The sequence below is a fragment of the Corvus hawaiiensis genome, chromosome 8 (genome assembly GCF_020740725.1).
Source record: "Corvus hawaiiensis isolate bCorHaw1 chromosome 8, bCorHaw1.pri.cur, whole genome shotgun sequence".
NCBI lineage: Eukaryota > Metazoa > Chordata > Aves > Passeriformes > Corvidae > Corvus > Corvus hawaiiensis.
Window position 1 is genome coordinate 21,658,771 of NC_063220.1, and position 15,616 is coordinate 21,674,386.

At 42.1% G+C, this 15,616-nt stretch overlaps 1 protein-coding gene across 2 annotated transcripts in view; it reads left to right on the forward strand.

The window, feature by feature from the left end:
• ADK (adenosine kinase) overlaps positions 1-15,616 on the forward strand; it is a 274,629-nt gene that overhangs the window by 2,405 nt on the left and 256,608 nt on the right. The window contains exons 1-2 of one of the 2 annotated variants that reach the window (XM_048311028.1): positions 6,162-6,269; positions 12,764-12,838. In XM_048311028.1, coding sequence (XP_048166985.1) covers positions 6,256-6,269; positions 12,764-12,838 — 89 coding nt within the window. In that variant the 5' untranslated portion in view covers positions 6,162-6,255. Of the gene's footprint in view, positions 1-6,161; positions 6,270-12,763; positions 12,839-15,616 lie in introns of those variants that run through there. The other variant, XM_048311027.1, reaches the window with a different exon arrangement.

The window sequence follows — 15,616 nt, forward strand, 5'->3', positions numbered from 1 at the left end:
AGACAAAGGAGAGCAAATATCGCTCCCTTGTGAGGTAGGCAAAGCTGACTGTGTTCAGGAAGCTGCACTTGTTTGAAAGCAGTATAGGATGGTTGGCTTTTGCCACCCAGTGAGCAGCACACAAAGCCCGAGACCCAAACTGGCATTCCCAGCTCAACAATGTGTTATGCTGACATTCATCTGCTGGGCGGCAGGTTTTGCATTGTCTTTATTGACGGGTGCAAATCCCCACTATAAACCAATGGGCTTTAGGCAAGGCCATTAATGTGTGCTGCCTTGTTTCGGGCTTCTGACTGCATCTCTGCTGTGTGAAGTGGAATATCATTGTATGTGTGTAAACTATACTGTTTGAACAGAAAATGGGCTTGCAAAACTGCAAATGGCTTGTCACTGAGTGGCAGCATCAACTTACTAGAAACATCATGAGGTGTTACTTTAGAGGAGAATTACTACGGATTTGTGTCCTTTTATATTTGGTTTTGTTATGGAAGTCTGGGAAAACCGCAAGCAGATTCTGTTAACGGCCTGGTACAGTTATGAAAGAATTTGGATGTCTTCTGTAGAAATGTTTGAGCTTATATGTACGTGTCTGTATAGAAATATGCATGTTCATTTTTTCCTTCTGCACACAAACTTGTCAAGTCTCCTGTGCTGCATTATGACCTTCTGGCTGTTCTGCAGCTGCTGTATTGATTGAATAGTCATGACGTGGCTAGTTGTTTGAACAAATCAGTTTATCTACATGAAGACAATGTAAGCGTTGAGTTTGGCAAATAGTTCATACTAAAAGTACAAAGTACAGTATTCCTCCTCTTCTGTTACTTTTAGACATCTTTTCCTTTTAAGAATAAATTATCAAATACTCTGTGCATAATTGTTATCAAAAGCAGTCCTTTGTCATTACTGTTCCACTAGATTTTAGAAAGCTCGATACTAGCAGCTGTAAAAAATATTGCTAATTTCATCCATTTTTAATTTTCTTCATAAGTTGACTTTTAATTTAGCTTATTCTTTAATCAACTCTTTATAAATGAAAGAATATTCTAAATATTTTAAATTAGCTGTGACAAAGCTTTGAGTTAGAATTTAGTAAATAATTTTTCTTTCTCTTTTATCTCTTCATTTGTTGGTTTTTTGTTTTTTTTTTTTGATTTCACCTTGCTCCCAATTTGTATTCTTTTCATTTTTTGTCTTCATGGCTTATAGTTTTCGTACTTTCCTATTTCTTATATCTGCAAATACAGGTACTGCAAATACAGTGTTTTCCATGTCGGTACTCGTAATGTCCTCAGGTCGAAGAATGATCTGAAGCTCAAGCACTTCACCGTGTTTGTTTGAATTAAAGCAATAGATTTCTTCTTTAGATGAATATTTAGTCCCCTTTAGAAACCAGACAAACAAATACACTTGAGGACACTAGCAACAGACGTGGCTAATTTTGCTTTGTTTAGCATGTAACAGCAGTCACCTTCCTTTCCAACTTGTGTTGATAGAAATATACCCAAAACCGGAATGACTGCAGCATGGAAACTACCCCGCTCTTACAGTTCGGGCACTGGTTTCCATTGTTTAGATGTGTAACTCTCAAATTACCCTTTCGGTTGACACATGTCTTCACCTGGCCTTTGATGTAATCCTCTGGGATTTTGCACAGCATGTGTCATGTTTCCACAGTTTTGTGTTCTTGTTTTGGATCAGCTTGCTGTGGTGTTTCATCCTTTTAATTGAAGTAATTGCTTGCTTTATGGTAGGGAGTGTGTAACCTGAGGAGAGGGGAGGTTGTGAGAAGGCTCTTTGTTCTCTGGACCACAAGCTCGCTCTCTCCCCTGATGTTACCTGCAGCCCACCTGTCCAGCAGAGTGATGCCCACAACAATAATTTAGACATAACAGTCTTGGCCAATACCGTGCAGAAAGGTGCAGCTCTGCCTTGCTGTGATGCCTTCCTGAGGTCACTAGGACTAGTCCTGTCCCTGAGGCTGCTTGCAAGCTGGATTACCTGGGAGAGAAGAGCCAGGGTAAATAGGCCTATTTCATCTTGAGTCTTGAAATTGTGAATTTTCCTGAGATTTGAGTTCCTTCTTTTTCAACTAAAAGAACAGTTTGTGTAGAATTGCTCACCTTATTGGATCTACTAATATTGCTTATAAGCAGACAAGGAAGACACCCAGGAAAGAGACTTGACTGAATGTAGAATTAGCTGACTATAGTGTTAGTGTAGCAAAGTGAAGTTCTGTAGAACAAGACCTTGGCTTACTCTACTAAGGTATATTTCATGTGGAAATGTTTGAAGCAAAATTCTGGCTTGTGATTCAAGGTTGTGATATTGAATTTTAGTAGTTACTTACACAGGCATGGTACACAAATATTTCACAAAACCAGTTTCAGAAGCAGGGAATGGGTTGCTATCTAAAGGTCATTAATTAGTATTTGCTGACAATGCATTGGAAAACCTTATCTTCTTGAAAAAGGTAAATGGAACTTGCAGATACCATGTGAACATGATGTTTTTTTCAAGGCTGTTCATTTTTTATTTACATAAATTGATTCTTAAAAAGGTATTATTCATATAATGCATAACAGTAGTACAAAATATTATTGTTTACATCATATCAATGCATTTTGTGTGAAGGAGAGAAGTCTTTGGGTATTACTCAGATTTCAGGGAAGGGAAAGAGATTTTTTCCATTTTGAACTGTAATAATTTCCATAAGGATTGTTTGACCACAGTCAAAGCTGTCCTGCACTTGAAGGATATGGTAAGATAAAGCTACTTGCTGGCTTTATGCTACCTTGGGATTTCATTTACAGTGAAAGATTGTTGTGGGGTTTTTTTTCCTTGTACATTCAGTGGTACAAAGCAGTTGTAACTGTCTCAAGGGCTATGCTATTTGATTAGAATAAAATAGAAGAAAGTATAGGTGTCTGCAGTATGCTGAAGACTTAGCAGATTTACAGACTTTCCTTTGCTTTTACAGCAGAAGAGTCTGCGAAGCTACATGAAAAGAAATTGGATGATATTATGGAATTTTTAAAATAATAAAAGATTTTTAATACTTTGCAAGTAGAGCCCATACAAGCTAAAAATACATCTTATTTTATGTTGCAAAATATTAAATTCTCTCTGTAGAAGTTTCCAAAACAACCGTTACAACAGAAGATATCTGCAAGCTCTGCAAAATGCTGTTATTGAAAGAGAATTTGTGGATTTGTTGCTCACTTGTCCCATTTTATAATGTCTTCTGGGGCTATTATGTAAAAGATCATCCTTTTGTCTTGCAAACACGGATGAACAACTTACCTAAGATCAACCTTACTTTTGTACTTTGAAGAAATTGAGTGAAATATGAGGGTTAATAGGGAACTTTTTGTTTATATATTGTAAACTGGAAGATTTATACCAAATATATGTGGTGTAAAACATAACACATTAGTCCAAGGCTAAGGCCTAGATTGCCTATTTTTGGATACACGAGTTACAAATATATAACATGTAGAGTTTCATGGAGTACTTCAATAAAGTACGAATTTAAATGTTCTCACCTGCCTGCCTGTTGTTTTATCAGGGAGGGGTGGAGTTCATTTTGAATTCATAGTGTGCTTGAAAGGAAACATTTTACTAAAATCACCTAAGGAAGTTGTCTATCATATATAGAGAAACTTACATGGTCATGAAGATTTCTCTGTTGTAGAGTAACCAAAGCAGTTGAGAAATTGTGGCTAGACCCTGTCAGGCATTATCTATTTTTAGATGCAAAAGCTGTGAATTCCATCTCAGGGATTTCTGAGGCCAAATCACATGTGAAGGCAAGGTCAGCTGCCCCACGCAGGCAGAGGGAGTTTGGAAGGTCAGGAGTCAGGAAGGCTGAGCAAACTCAGGCTGTCTGCCCAGCACATACATGGTGGGACTGCAAGTTTGAACTTGTGGCACAAGCATGAAGTTCATCTATGAATGACCATAAGTCAAAACTGACCGTTTTTCCAGGCATGCCCTGGTGGCTGTTTCTCCACTTATGTTTGGATGTCTAGAAGTTCCCTGGCAAATGACTAAAAGCCCAGTGATAAGTCGTAGTAGGGGTAGGTGGTGTCTTGAAGATGTCAGTAGCAACAGAACCTACGAGTATGTGATAGCACAAGCAAGATGATTGGGCATGGGGAATAGCTGGAAGCTTATACAGTGCTACTGACAGATGTTGAGGTGTCATACATGCTATTTCATGAAAAGCTATTAATTTTTTTAGAAAAAGATATGCTTAAGTGGTAAAAAGTTAGAAATGTGATGGTACCTCATTTGGCCTCTTACTCTGTAGCTTACTAGTCGTAATATGCAGCTGTATGTTACAAATTACTGTAAATAGTTCATGTTAAAGTATTATATCTATTTTTCTTTACATATCTATATGTGCTTGTTAAAATCAGGCAATTATGAGGGAATCTACAACTAGATTTTTTATACAGTTTTTATTATTTTGAATACAGTGATAGAACCAGCAAGACCAAGCTGCATTCTATAGTTATATACAATAGCAAGTTATGTAGCTATTATTATATTTGTTGGTGATGGGATCCTCCTCCCCCACCTTCTAGGTTACAAAACAGAGATTTGGCTATTAAGCACTGAAACTGTTAAACTAGACATAATAAATTGTTCCGCATGAATCAGAGGATACAGCCATTATAGATCTATGTATTTGCATTTCAATAGAGTTCAAAAACCTTCCTCAGGATTTGAGGACCTCTTGCACCTTGTGTTGCAATAACAGTAAGAGGATGGATGTGTTTCCCACTCTGATTTGACTTTTCAGGACCCCGACACACTTTAATAATGAGAATTTTGTGGCGAGTTCAGTAAGTGGTGATTATTTTTTGAGTGTCTGGTTTAGAGAACCTAGGAGATTCGTCCTACATCAGATACTGAGCATAAATTTTCTTGTTATTTTCATGTGACGATGTAGGTCCTTGACCTTCATCAACATGTCATATTTTGGCATCATCTCCTTTGAGAGACCCAAAAATCAGAAATAGATGGAAAGTTTGGCTTCAGTTTTTCTGAGGACAATATTCCCATTTTGTAGATGGAAAGGAAGGGAGACTTCAGACTATGAAGTTGAGAAGTTTAAATATTTAGTTAGAGGTGACACAGCAGTACGTAACAACGTGGGATTCACTCTTGGCAAAAACAACCTATTGACTTCAGTTTCATGAATCAGTGCTTCTGGTGCTAGTACGTTAACAAAGTAAATGCCAAATCTGCACAGTGTGGCACTAACTTTGACAGCCAAATGAGGAGTAACGATAGAAACCTGGCTTTAGCGAGGCTTTCTTTCCCTTTCTTATACGACAGTTCTGCCAGAGTGTCAGGCGAATAAGAAAAGGGAGTAGGCAATGCCGGGCTGCCCTTTTCTCCCCGTGTGCCCTCTGGCCGGCTGGGTACCCGGAGCGCTGTGTTCCACAGGTGGCTGCCAGGCGCTCCAGCAGCCCGGAATGCAGAGATGTGCTGCGGGGGCTCGCCAGCCCGGCCCGCGCCCGGCGGCCGCCGCCTGCGGAGGAAGGGAGGCTCCGCAGGTCTCTCGAGGCGGCTTCGCGTCTGACCCAACGCACATTTAAATAAAAAAAGAATGAAAACGCGTTCGTGTCGAGGGTATAGCGATCGTGTGTCGCGACAGGCGTCAGCCCGCGGCCCGGACAGAGCCGGGGCGGGGGGGTCCCCTCGGTTCCCACGGCCTCGTGACACCCGAGGGGCAGCGCTGCCAGGGGCTCCGCTGGCCATCTTTACTGTGGGCTGTGCGGCTCGAGCCCCGCACCCCTGCGCTACCGCCACTAAACTTTTTTTTTTTTTTTTTTTTGTCAATTGTCACTGTCTCCCACACTCGCCGCCGGGGCTGGCAGAGGGGACAGCAGCAGGAGCTGTGTGGGAGGCGCGCTCTCCGCCCGTACCAAAGATGGCGGCCAAGGAGCCCGGGGGTGCCGGGCGGGCGGCGCCGCTCGGTACCGGGCGCTGCCGAACCGGGGCGCGGGGCCCGTCGCCAGCGCCCCGCGGCTCCTCGCGCCGCGCGGCCGCCGCTCAGGGCCCGGGCCCGCCCCCGCCGGCCGCCCGGCCAATGGTGGGACGCGGGAGCGGGCGGGGCGGGGCGCGGGGTGGGCCGGCCGAGCGCTGCCCGGCGTTCAGTCGCGGCTGAGGCGCGGGCGCCGGGCGGAGAGGCGACGGTGCTGGTGCTGCTGCCAGTGGGGCTCCGCCGCTGGCGGTCGGGGAGCCATGGCCACCCTCAGGTAACGCCGAGCCCCCGCGCAGCGCCCGCAGCACAGCCCTGCGTCCCGGGGGAAGGGGCGGCGGGAAGCGCTCCCGCTGGCGGGGCGGGGGCGTCCGGCGCGATGCTCCGCCGCAGCCGGACTCTTGTCCCCGCTGTGTGATTAGGGTGTGGGGCAGCGCGGCTTCGTCCCATCCCTCTCCCTCTGCCGCGAGTTGGATTGGCGGCTGCACGCCCGCTCCCCTGGCGCTATGAAGAAGGGAGAGCCGTGCCGGTGCCCTGCCGGCCCCTCAGCCCGGTGGGGACAGCGCTCCCGGGGCGCCGCGTTGGCTTCTGGCGGGCAGGTGGGTGCGCCCGGCCGGGACTCCCGGCGGCGCCGGGCGAGGCCGGTGCCCAGCGGCATCGGGAGCGAGAGCCCCGAGCAGCGCTGAGCCGGGCCGGGCCCGCAGGTGATCCGCGGGGCGGTGGCCGGGGGCTGCGTGCGGCGTCGCTCGGCGGCGGTGCCGCTGTCACAGGTAGCGCTTGGGCGTGGGCGACCGCCGCCTGCCGCGGGGTCCCGCCCGTGGGCGTGGGAGGATGCGTGTCGTGGGGCTCCGGCAGTCGCGTTGGAACCTTAAACCCTCGCTGTAGCTTGCCATCACTGGAACCTAATTTTAAAAGAATCCCCAATAACGAGAAGCAGGGTCTTAATAGCAGGCTAGGCTCTTGGCAGGCTCTTGGAACTGTGGTGGTGTCAGCCTGTCAGCGATAGCTGGAGAATGACAAACCCGTAACTTAACATGCAGTGAAAGGAGTTAACTCTGAACAGTTTTTCCCCCAAAAGCTTCATCCTCAGATGGGGTTGTATTGTGAGGTAAATCGCTAACCTTTGATCAGGCCTTCAGCTGCTAAAGAAATGCCTAAAATTACAGACTCCGAGTTCAGTTTGATCATTCAAGGCAATTCTCCCATCTCTTCTCTCCACCCTCCAAACTCTGTGTATCAGGTTTCATTCACACCGTTTCTGACCGAGACGGTAACTTTGAAATTGCAGTAGTATTTCGCTGTTGGAGCTTGTGGAGTTAGCGCAGCTGTGTAAGGAGCTGGGTAGTGGTGGAACACTTTTTTCTGCGGCAGCTTTGCTTACATAAGGCCAAAGCTTTTAGGCTTGTTTTCAAAGTTGGAACCTGTGAGTGCGTCACTTTAGAAGACTAGAAAAATTTCATAATAAATGAAATCTTCACTGAAGATGTTGTTCCTCTAAGTCAGTATGTAAATGTGTAACTGCTTAGCCAAATGTTGTCTTTGCTTAAGACCTATGTCAGGAAAGCATGTGAGCAGTCCTGCAGGCCACCTTGTGTGTTTAAGGTCTATATGCTAAAGTGATTTGCTGACCAGTGATGCAAGAAAATTGCCTGAACTCTGGAATAATAGTTCTAAGGTACTTTTGTGTTAGGTGAGTTATGGTTAACAGTAAGTATCATCCTATTTCTAATGATGTTACATGGGTAAGTGGGATGAGAGAAGGATGCTCTTAATTGAGAGCTTATAGCTAGTCAAGTGCTATGAATCTGGTACTATTGGTGTTTTGCTTTAAGTACACATTTAAATAATTTTTGGTGAGTTCAAATTTTGTGTTATATGGGGTTTAACGCTGTTCCTTTGTGACTGAAAGGGATATGCTGAGAACAGGCTTAAAACATGCCTTGTTTTGCCTTACTTTGAAGGGCATAGTGAAACCCTTTAGAAATACTAACATGTTAGATCTTACAAGACCGTATCTTAAATTTGTAAGAGGAAGACTAGGCATATAGCATGTTGCCATGCAATTGCACACCCAAATGTGTCAGTTATCTTTTAAGGCTTTCTGACTTGCCAGTATCCAAAGGCCCAAAATATTCCTCTGTCTCTGTGCCAGTAACTAATAATAAGCTTTCACTGATATTTTGATGTTGCTCTTCCACGGAAGTGTGCAGCAGCATGGGATGATAACAATATTGTGTGATAGTTGGATATAGTACTGCTGATGTTCAGCAGCCAACTTGAATCAGGACCATATTTTTTAAAATGCCTGCAGCAGTAGAGCATGATACTGGACACAGCTTTCCAGATCATTCAGTTGCAGTTAATTTTGTTGACTTCTTAAAAAAGCTTGAAGGGTAGTTCAGTACTGATGTTGTGGGTTCTTTTTTGTTTGTTTGGGTTTGTTGTTTTGTTTTTACATGGTTTGGCTTAGTTTTATTACTTCTGCCACTTGTGATAAGAGTAAGGTGTGAAACACTGGCCATTTGTGTAAAATCAGTCATATTGGTAATGTCTGAGCAAAACGGCTAATTAACAGGCGGAGATTTATTTATACTTAATGAGTTACATTACTTGAACTTGTAATTGCAACTCACACTCCATCTAGTCCAAAGTTAAAAGCCAAACTCATAAAATATATTGCTGTTTTTCAAGTGTTTAGAATGTAAATGTGATGTACATCAAAGCTTTCTGTAGTTACTGTTCTGTAGTTTTACCTGCTAGATGGACAGCATATTTTTGTGTCCAAACAACATTTAGATTTGTATGAACATCTTACTTGTAGTTTAGAGTTTAAAAAGTATATATCTTGTTCAAATATATGTACTTTCTGTGTTTGTATGTATATACACACATACATGCTGACTGCATAGTCAATTACATATGCCCTTAATTTGTGCAGGCGAAGGAGTTGTCACCTGCTTCTTGAAGAGCTGATCCAGATATTCTTTTGCAATAAGTTAGTTGGGTTAAACAAGAACATCCTTTTTGAATGATACCTGTACTCCAATGAAAGAGAAGGGACTGGGGAGAGTCAAGGAGGCTGGGGACTACAGGTGTGTGTTCTGTGTCTGTGGCAGAGATGTGTTGCCAAATAACCTGTGTATTGTGAAATCTCAAATTTCAGGAAATTATTACTGCTTCCTCACTATGTTTTATTCCTAGCTGGTTGGAAATAATCACTGCAATTTTAATCACTGCATATGTCCAGTGTGACTGAACAGCAAACATAAGGCCTGTAAGGTTCAAAGTCTTCAGCTTGGTGAGAATGTGACAGTTTAATACCTCAGTTTTTTGCTCTGGGTACTTGTAAATTTAGCATTCTCCAGAATCGTAAATATTTGTTTTATTTTATGCTTTTACAGAGGCTTATGTGGCTTTACAGTGTATATGAGATTTAAAAATATATATATTTTGAAATTTTTACTGAGGACCAAACTGAAGCCAAGTAGCTTCATATTGTGCCACAGAAAGTGCAGTAGTGTAACAGTGCAGAAACTTTGCAGCTCCTCAAGAGGGAAAGGGGGATTTGCATTGCACTAAATGTAGCCACTGTTGGGTTAGTCAGGTTGAAAATGCTAATGATTTACATAGTTGAGTCTTCCTCTTTAACAGTAGGACTTTCCAGATTGTTGTATTAGAGAATGCTGATCAGTTAGATTGGGAAAGACCTCTGAGATCAAGTCCAACCTCTTAAATATTTGCTTGTTGACTTTTAAAAATTTGTGACTTAGAAATTGTTTAGACTTTTCCCGTTTTGCCCATAAAGGTATTTTTGTCAAATGCAGTGACAGTTAAGGAAAGACACAACTCCAGTCCCCAGAATAAATGAAGCGTATGGATTTTTCTTCTTTCTTATTTTTTTCCAATGGAATGTTAATTTATATTTTTAAGCATGGAAGTTCTAGTATCTTGGGACTTAGGTAATTCTAACATGTAGGTGAAGAACCAAAAATGTAGAAACGTTTTAATTGAAGACACAGGGCTAGAGATTAGTATACGTTAGCTTGTGTGTTTAGATTATTTGCAAAAATAGGTAAACAGCTTATAACACTTAACTTGATTTCTTCTTAGAAATCATAGTTAATCTACTCTAAGTTTTATGTGTTTAAAAAGCTGTCAAGTTCTGCTGTCCTACATTTAGTTGTGAGAAACAGCTATACTGAATTTGGGGAGAGTTTGCCCAGTGGAATGTTTCTGAACATAGACTTACTAGTCTCTACTGACAGCTACCTTAGCTTTTAAAACTTGATTCCAAATGGCACCTTACATACAGGCTCTGGAATACTTGAATGGAGATGATTATAAAATAATGTGGGAGAAGGAAGGCTTGGGAATGAGCAAGACTTATGTGTGATGGAAAGAGCAGCCTGGATTAAATGGCACCGAATGTGCTAGTGCCTGCCACTGCTGACATGTGAGGAGTTTGTACCCATGTTTTTGGCTTCACAGAGCTTCTGCACAAAGTTGCTCTTGTGCTGCTTCAAACATATTGACCTGCATGTTCTGCAGCCCACAGAACTTGGTAGCTTCTATTTTGCTTTTCCATTGAACACTGTAACTTCTTCATAGGTGGTGACCTCAGCATGGCAGCTGTATTTCAGATTTTTTTTTGAGTACAGCTCCTGTTTTCTGGCATACTGACCACTTAAGTGCTGGCTCTTGTCTTATGTAGAAGTTATCCATGATGAGTGTTTTTTTGTCAAGTGTAGTTATAAATCTGTTGGTGTGTAGAATTTCACAGCATGTGAGAATCAGGTAAACATTATGTACAGGAACACAGAGCTTGGGACAAATCTGCATTCAACACTTGGATAGTTCTGACTTCATTCATTGTCCTACAGTACTACTTATGCAATACTTAGGTTTTACAATGGAGAGAACGTTCTGTCTTGTAACTTCAACTGCAATCCCCTTTATCCTTATGTCTTCTGAACTGTCATCTGTCTCTCGCTCTTGTCTTGTAGCCAGGTGTAACTTATGGTTATGCTATTTAGAACACTGTGTTGTTTGTCACACTGACGAAAGTATTTAGTCAGTCTTACAGGTTTTTACCAAGCAGATGTTAACTATCCCTGTTAGGAGTGAGCTGGATCTCTGGCTCCACCTTCACGAAGAAGCTCCTTCCACATTTTATTTACAGTGAAATGGGCTCTAAAGGCCTGCCTTTAAAGCTACAACAAAAACTAGGATACTTAAAGTGTGGTTAGCTGTGTCTCAGTATCAAGATTATTAATCATGTTTTCCACTGCAACATGGGTCACTCTTCCACTTAGTGCAGTCCTTCAAGGACAGGCTGCTCCAGCATGAGTCCTCTATAGGGTCACAGGTCCTACCAGGAAACCTGCTTCAGCATGGGCTCCTCTCTCCATGGGCCTGCAGGTCCCTGTCAGGAGCCTCCTCCAGCATGGGCCTCCTATGGGGTCCCTGCCTCCTCTCAGGCACCCACCTTTTCCAGCGTGGGTCTCTTCCGCAGGCTTCAGGGGGATCTCTGCATCCCCGTGGACCTCCGAGGGCTGCAGGAGGACATCCTGCTTCACCATGATACTCACCATGGGCTGCAGGGGAACCTCAGCTTGGGTGCCTGGAGCATCTCCTGCCCCTCCTTCTCCACTGACCTGGTGTCTGCAGAGCTGTTCCTCTCACATGTTCTCACCCCACTCTTCTCTGGCCGCATTACATCTGCACAATAACTTTTTTTTCCTTTCTTTTTAAATATGTTATCACCAAGGTGTTACTGTCATTTCTAATTAGTCCAGCCTTGGCCAGTGGCACGTCCAACTTGGAGCTACCAGGGATTGGCTCTGCCAGACATGGTGGAAGCTTCTGGAAGTTTCTCACAGAAGCCACCCCTGTCATCCCCTGGCTACCAGAACCTGGCCACATAAACCCTGTGTAGGTGGTGCTACTGAAGCTACCTTTGGTGGCTGGAGCAAGGGTGTGCCTTGCTGACTGGAGACATTAGGTGTCAGTTTGGCAAGGAATGTGATGGGTTTGGATGTAGTTTTAGCCTTAGGGAACTGCTGCATTCACTCCTACTTGACACTAGGCCACATATCTAATCCTTTGGTATTACTGCATTATCACCCATGTACATGCTATTCAGGAAAATGTAACACATGGTTTCTGAATTAATCTGAAAAAAAAGTTAAAGCTGTCCTTCTCAAAAATACTGTCTCCAGTATTTTGATGTCTTTTTTCTGTGTGACAGAAGTTAGTGAATTTCAAATCACTTAAAAGATTCATACATCCTACCAGTAGCCAGCTGCACTGTTTAAAATGGCTGACAATGCAGAATCCATAGTCTCTTTGTTTTATTTTATTAGAACAGACTTAAATTGTTAATTATTTGTTAGTACCCAACAACTGAGTGGGTTCAGTGAAATTCTTATACCCTGGTGTGATGCTCCCCCTGTCTAAAAGTTGGTATTACAAGTTGAATGTTGTCCTTTATAACTACATGGTATGGCATGCAGCTCTAGTTCTTTATCTGAGTAAATGGCAGTTTAACAGAATACATATATGTTTATTATTGCAGTCTGTGTATTGATCAAAGATCACTGTAGGATGGTACTTCACTCAAATTTGACTGTGTATATGCTAGGTCTCCATGTGTACTGTGCTGGGCAAGATGTGTATCTTTTTGTTTTTCTCTCTAATAAAAAAATGTCTTTACGTGTACTAGGAACAATAAACCAATGCCAAGCTAACTTGAAATAATTGATTCTCTTACAGTGAAAATGTCCTGTTTGGAATGGGAAATCCTCTGCTTGATATCTGTGCAGTTGTGGACAAGGACTTCCTTGACAAGTAAGTCTTGATATCTTTTTTTTCAAACGCCAGCTTTGTTTCCAGAATGGTGCCCATAAATAAATGGAGGGCTACCTGCCTGTGTAATGCTATGTTGGTGCTGATCTCTGGGATTCTGGCCTTACGCTGGAAGTAGCCAGCATGGTATCTGTCGTTTGATTGTTCTTGCTCTACGAAACTGTGGTGGTGGTATCTATGAAAACCTTCAGTGTTTTCATGTGGTTTTTAAATCAATTTATTCTAGTCTCCTCATGCTGTCTTTGCTAGCCTTTAACTGGAAGGAGTCATCAATTTCAGTAAGATTTAGATAGCTCTTGTATGAATCTTTGTATGCTAGTTTTGATTTACTATTACTGTACTCTCTTCAGTGATGACTATGGAGTAAATATGCCATTTCTGTAAAACATCAAGAAAAATTGTGCACATGCACCTTTTTAAAAAAATACTCCAATTTATCAGTCAGGAACAGGACTGCTTCTTATCAGATTGTCTGTTATTTGCTTAAGCCTCCTTGTTACGCTACCATCCATATAACCATATTGCTGGATTGCTTAACTGGCGTTAAGCTTACTTGTTCTTGAGTCATCTTAGAGATCTGTCTTTTCCAGAGGTGTAAAATACAGGTGTGCTTTTAAATCTTTCTGTATGAGCTCCATTTTTGTTGTTGCTGCTTTTTCTCTGGTTCGTAAGTTGATTTGATCTTTCAGAGTGCTTGCAATTCTTTCTTTAATTTTTAAAGTGTTAATTTTTTTTCTCTAATTGTTCTTTATTTTGTTAATGGGAATACTGCATCAAAACTAAATTTCACATCACCAAATAAAGAACGGGTGCAGAGTTTGTATTTTTGAATGTGTATTGTCAGCCACAAATCTTTTGTTCTGCAGCTTTTAATAATAGCAATAATTTGTTTTGTCATCGATATTTAATCACTCAAATTTTATCTAAAGGTGTGTTTAAGTGAAAGCCTCTATACTGTAAGCTGGAGACAAAAGACAATGTAATGGAGTGTGTCAAATTCAAACATCTGGAACTTTAGAAATCAGGTCTGTGTCTTCAATATTCAAAACACTAAATTAATCTGGTGTAATTCTCTGCCTCATGTTTCCACTGAAATAAGTTGAAAGCCAGTAAAAATAAGTAATGCCCTTCTCCCAACGCAACAATACCCCCCAACTAATCCTTATAAATTGCTGACGTAAAAGAAATGATAGGATCTCTACTGCAGCACTGAAATCCTTCAGGAGTGCATTGTGCTTTTCACTGGATGTGATGTGCTGTGCAGAATTTAATTTAATTTAAAAATTAGAAGTCTTACGTACTCAAATTTGAGTCCTGTCAGACAAATTAAATTATCTCCTGGAGCAGCATATGCTCTCTGAGCATTTCTTTACTGCCAAAATGCGTTTGTGGGGTACTGCATTATTTAAAGCTCAGCAGTTTCACAGGGAGCCTGCTGATAGTGTGATAGCTCTGGTAATAACCTCAAAACTGAGGAGCTTGTTCACCTTCTCACGCACCTGATTTGATATCCCTCTCCCTGTTTGTGAGCATGTGTAGAGAAGTCCATTTAACAAACCGACAAGAGTGTTTCTGCTCCACGTCCAACTACCTTTTGCAGCACTTCCTGAAATGGGAATCAGATCCCACGCTTCCTCAGCTTGTGAAGGGAGATAAAATAGAAAGTGTAGCCGTAGAATGACTGCTAGAATAAAGTTATCTATTCAAATGCTGCAGGGAGATGCAAGAACGCAGACATTTCAGGACTGTGAAGCATTTGAAGGAGAAATTGTTGATCATTGCAGTCCCTTTTCTTGTCAAGCAAGACATGCATCCATCTCTAGCCATGTAGTGTCAGATTTTGGTATCTTGGCAACCTGGAGTCTGTTTCTCACCTCTTCTACTGGATGGGAATGTTTAATGGGGGTCATCAGGCCAGGAGGGCTCTGACTTGAGAAGGTAGCTTAGGAAAATAGGAAAAGAGGTAAACATCCATAAGAATTTTATACATTTAACTTTTACAGTGTTTCTGTTAGTTTATCCACCTCTCTGGTACAGTCAGTTTTAAGAGCGAATACCTTTGTTCAGAATAAAGGACTTGATGTTGCAAGTTTAATCATTGTGTATTGTCAATGAAATGAGACTATTAAAATGAGTCCTGTAATCAGCTTATTTTTGTAACTTCCATTAAGAAAGTGCAAATTGAAGCAGCATAAGGAAGTGTAGGAAGTGGTCATTTTAACAATATTCAATTGGCTGACAATCCATCTTATAAATAAACCTGAAAATAAATATATAATGCAGTCCTACCCCTGGCAGATTCTAAACAGCCTGCTGCCATGTAATACTGGTTTGAGGAAATGAGCAGTGTTGGAGGGCTGGGTGGGTATTTTCGGCTTGGGTTGTAGGCACAACCCTGTCACTTTGTTTTCAAAGTGGCTTTTGGTTTAATCTGATCTCCAAAGTCTTTTGCTCTCTTGACAAGTCTTGGAGGGCTTTAAGCCTTTCCTAGACTATCTGTAGGAGAAGCAGTTTTAATTTCTATCACAACAGAACTTCACCATGCCCATCTGAGCTTTTCAGACCATACCAGCAGTCTGGCATTACCTGAGCTGGAGAAGCTTTAGCCTCTGTTAGGTTTTGATTTCTGAGTCCCATTTCTTGCATCTCTTCAGGGAGACAATCTGGAAAAGTGTTAGCAATGTTGATGGCAGTGTTGAAAACTGGTGATATCACAAACCACTTCAGTTTCTGTTTGCAGAGCTGGAAAGAAGTCTTGAA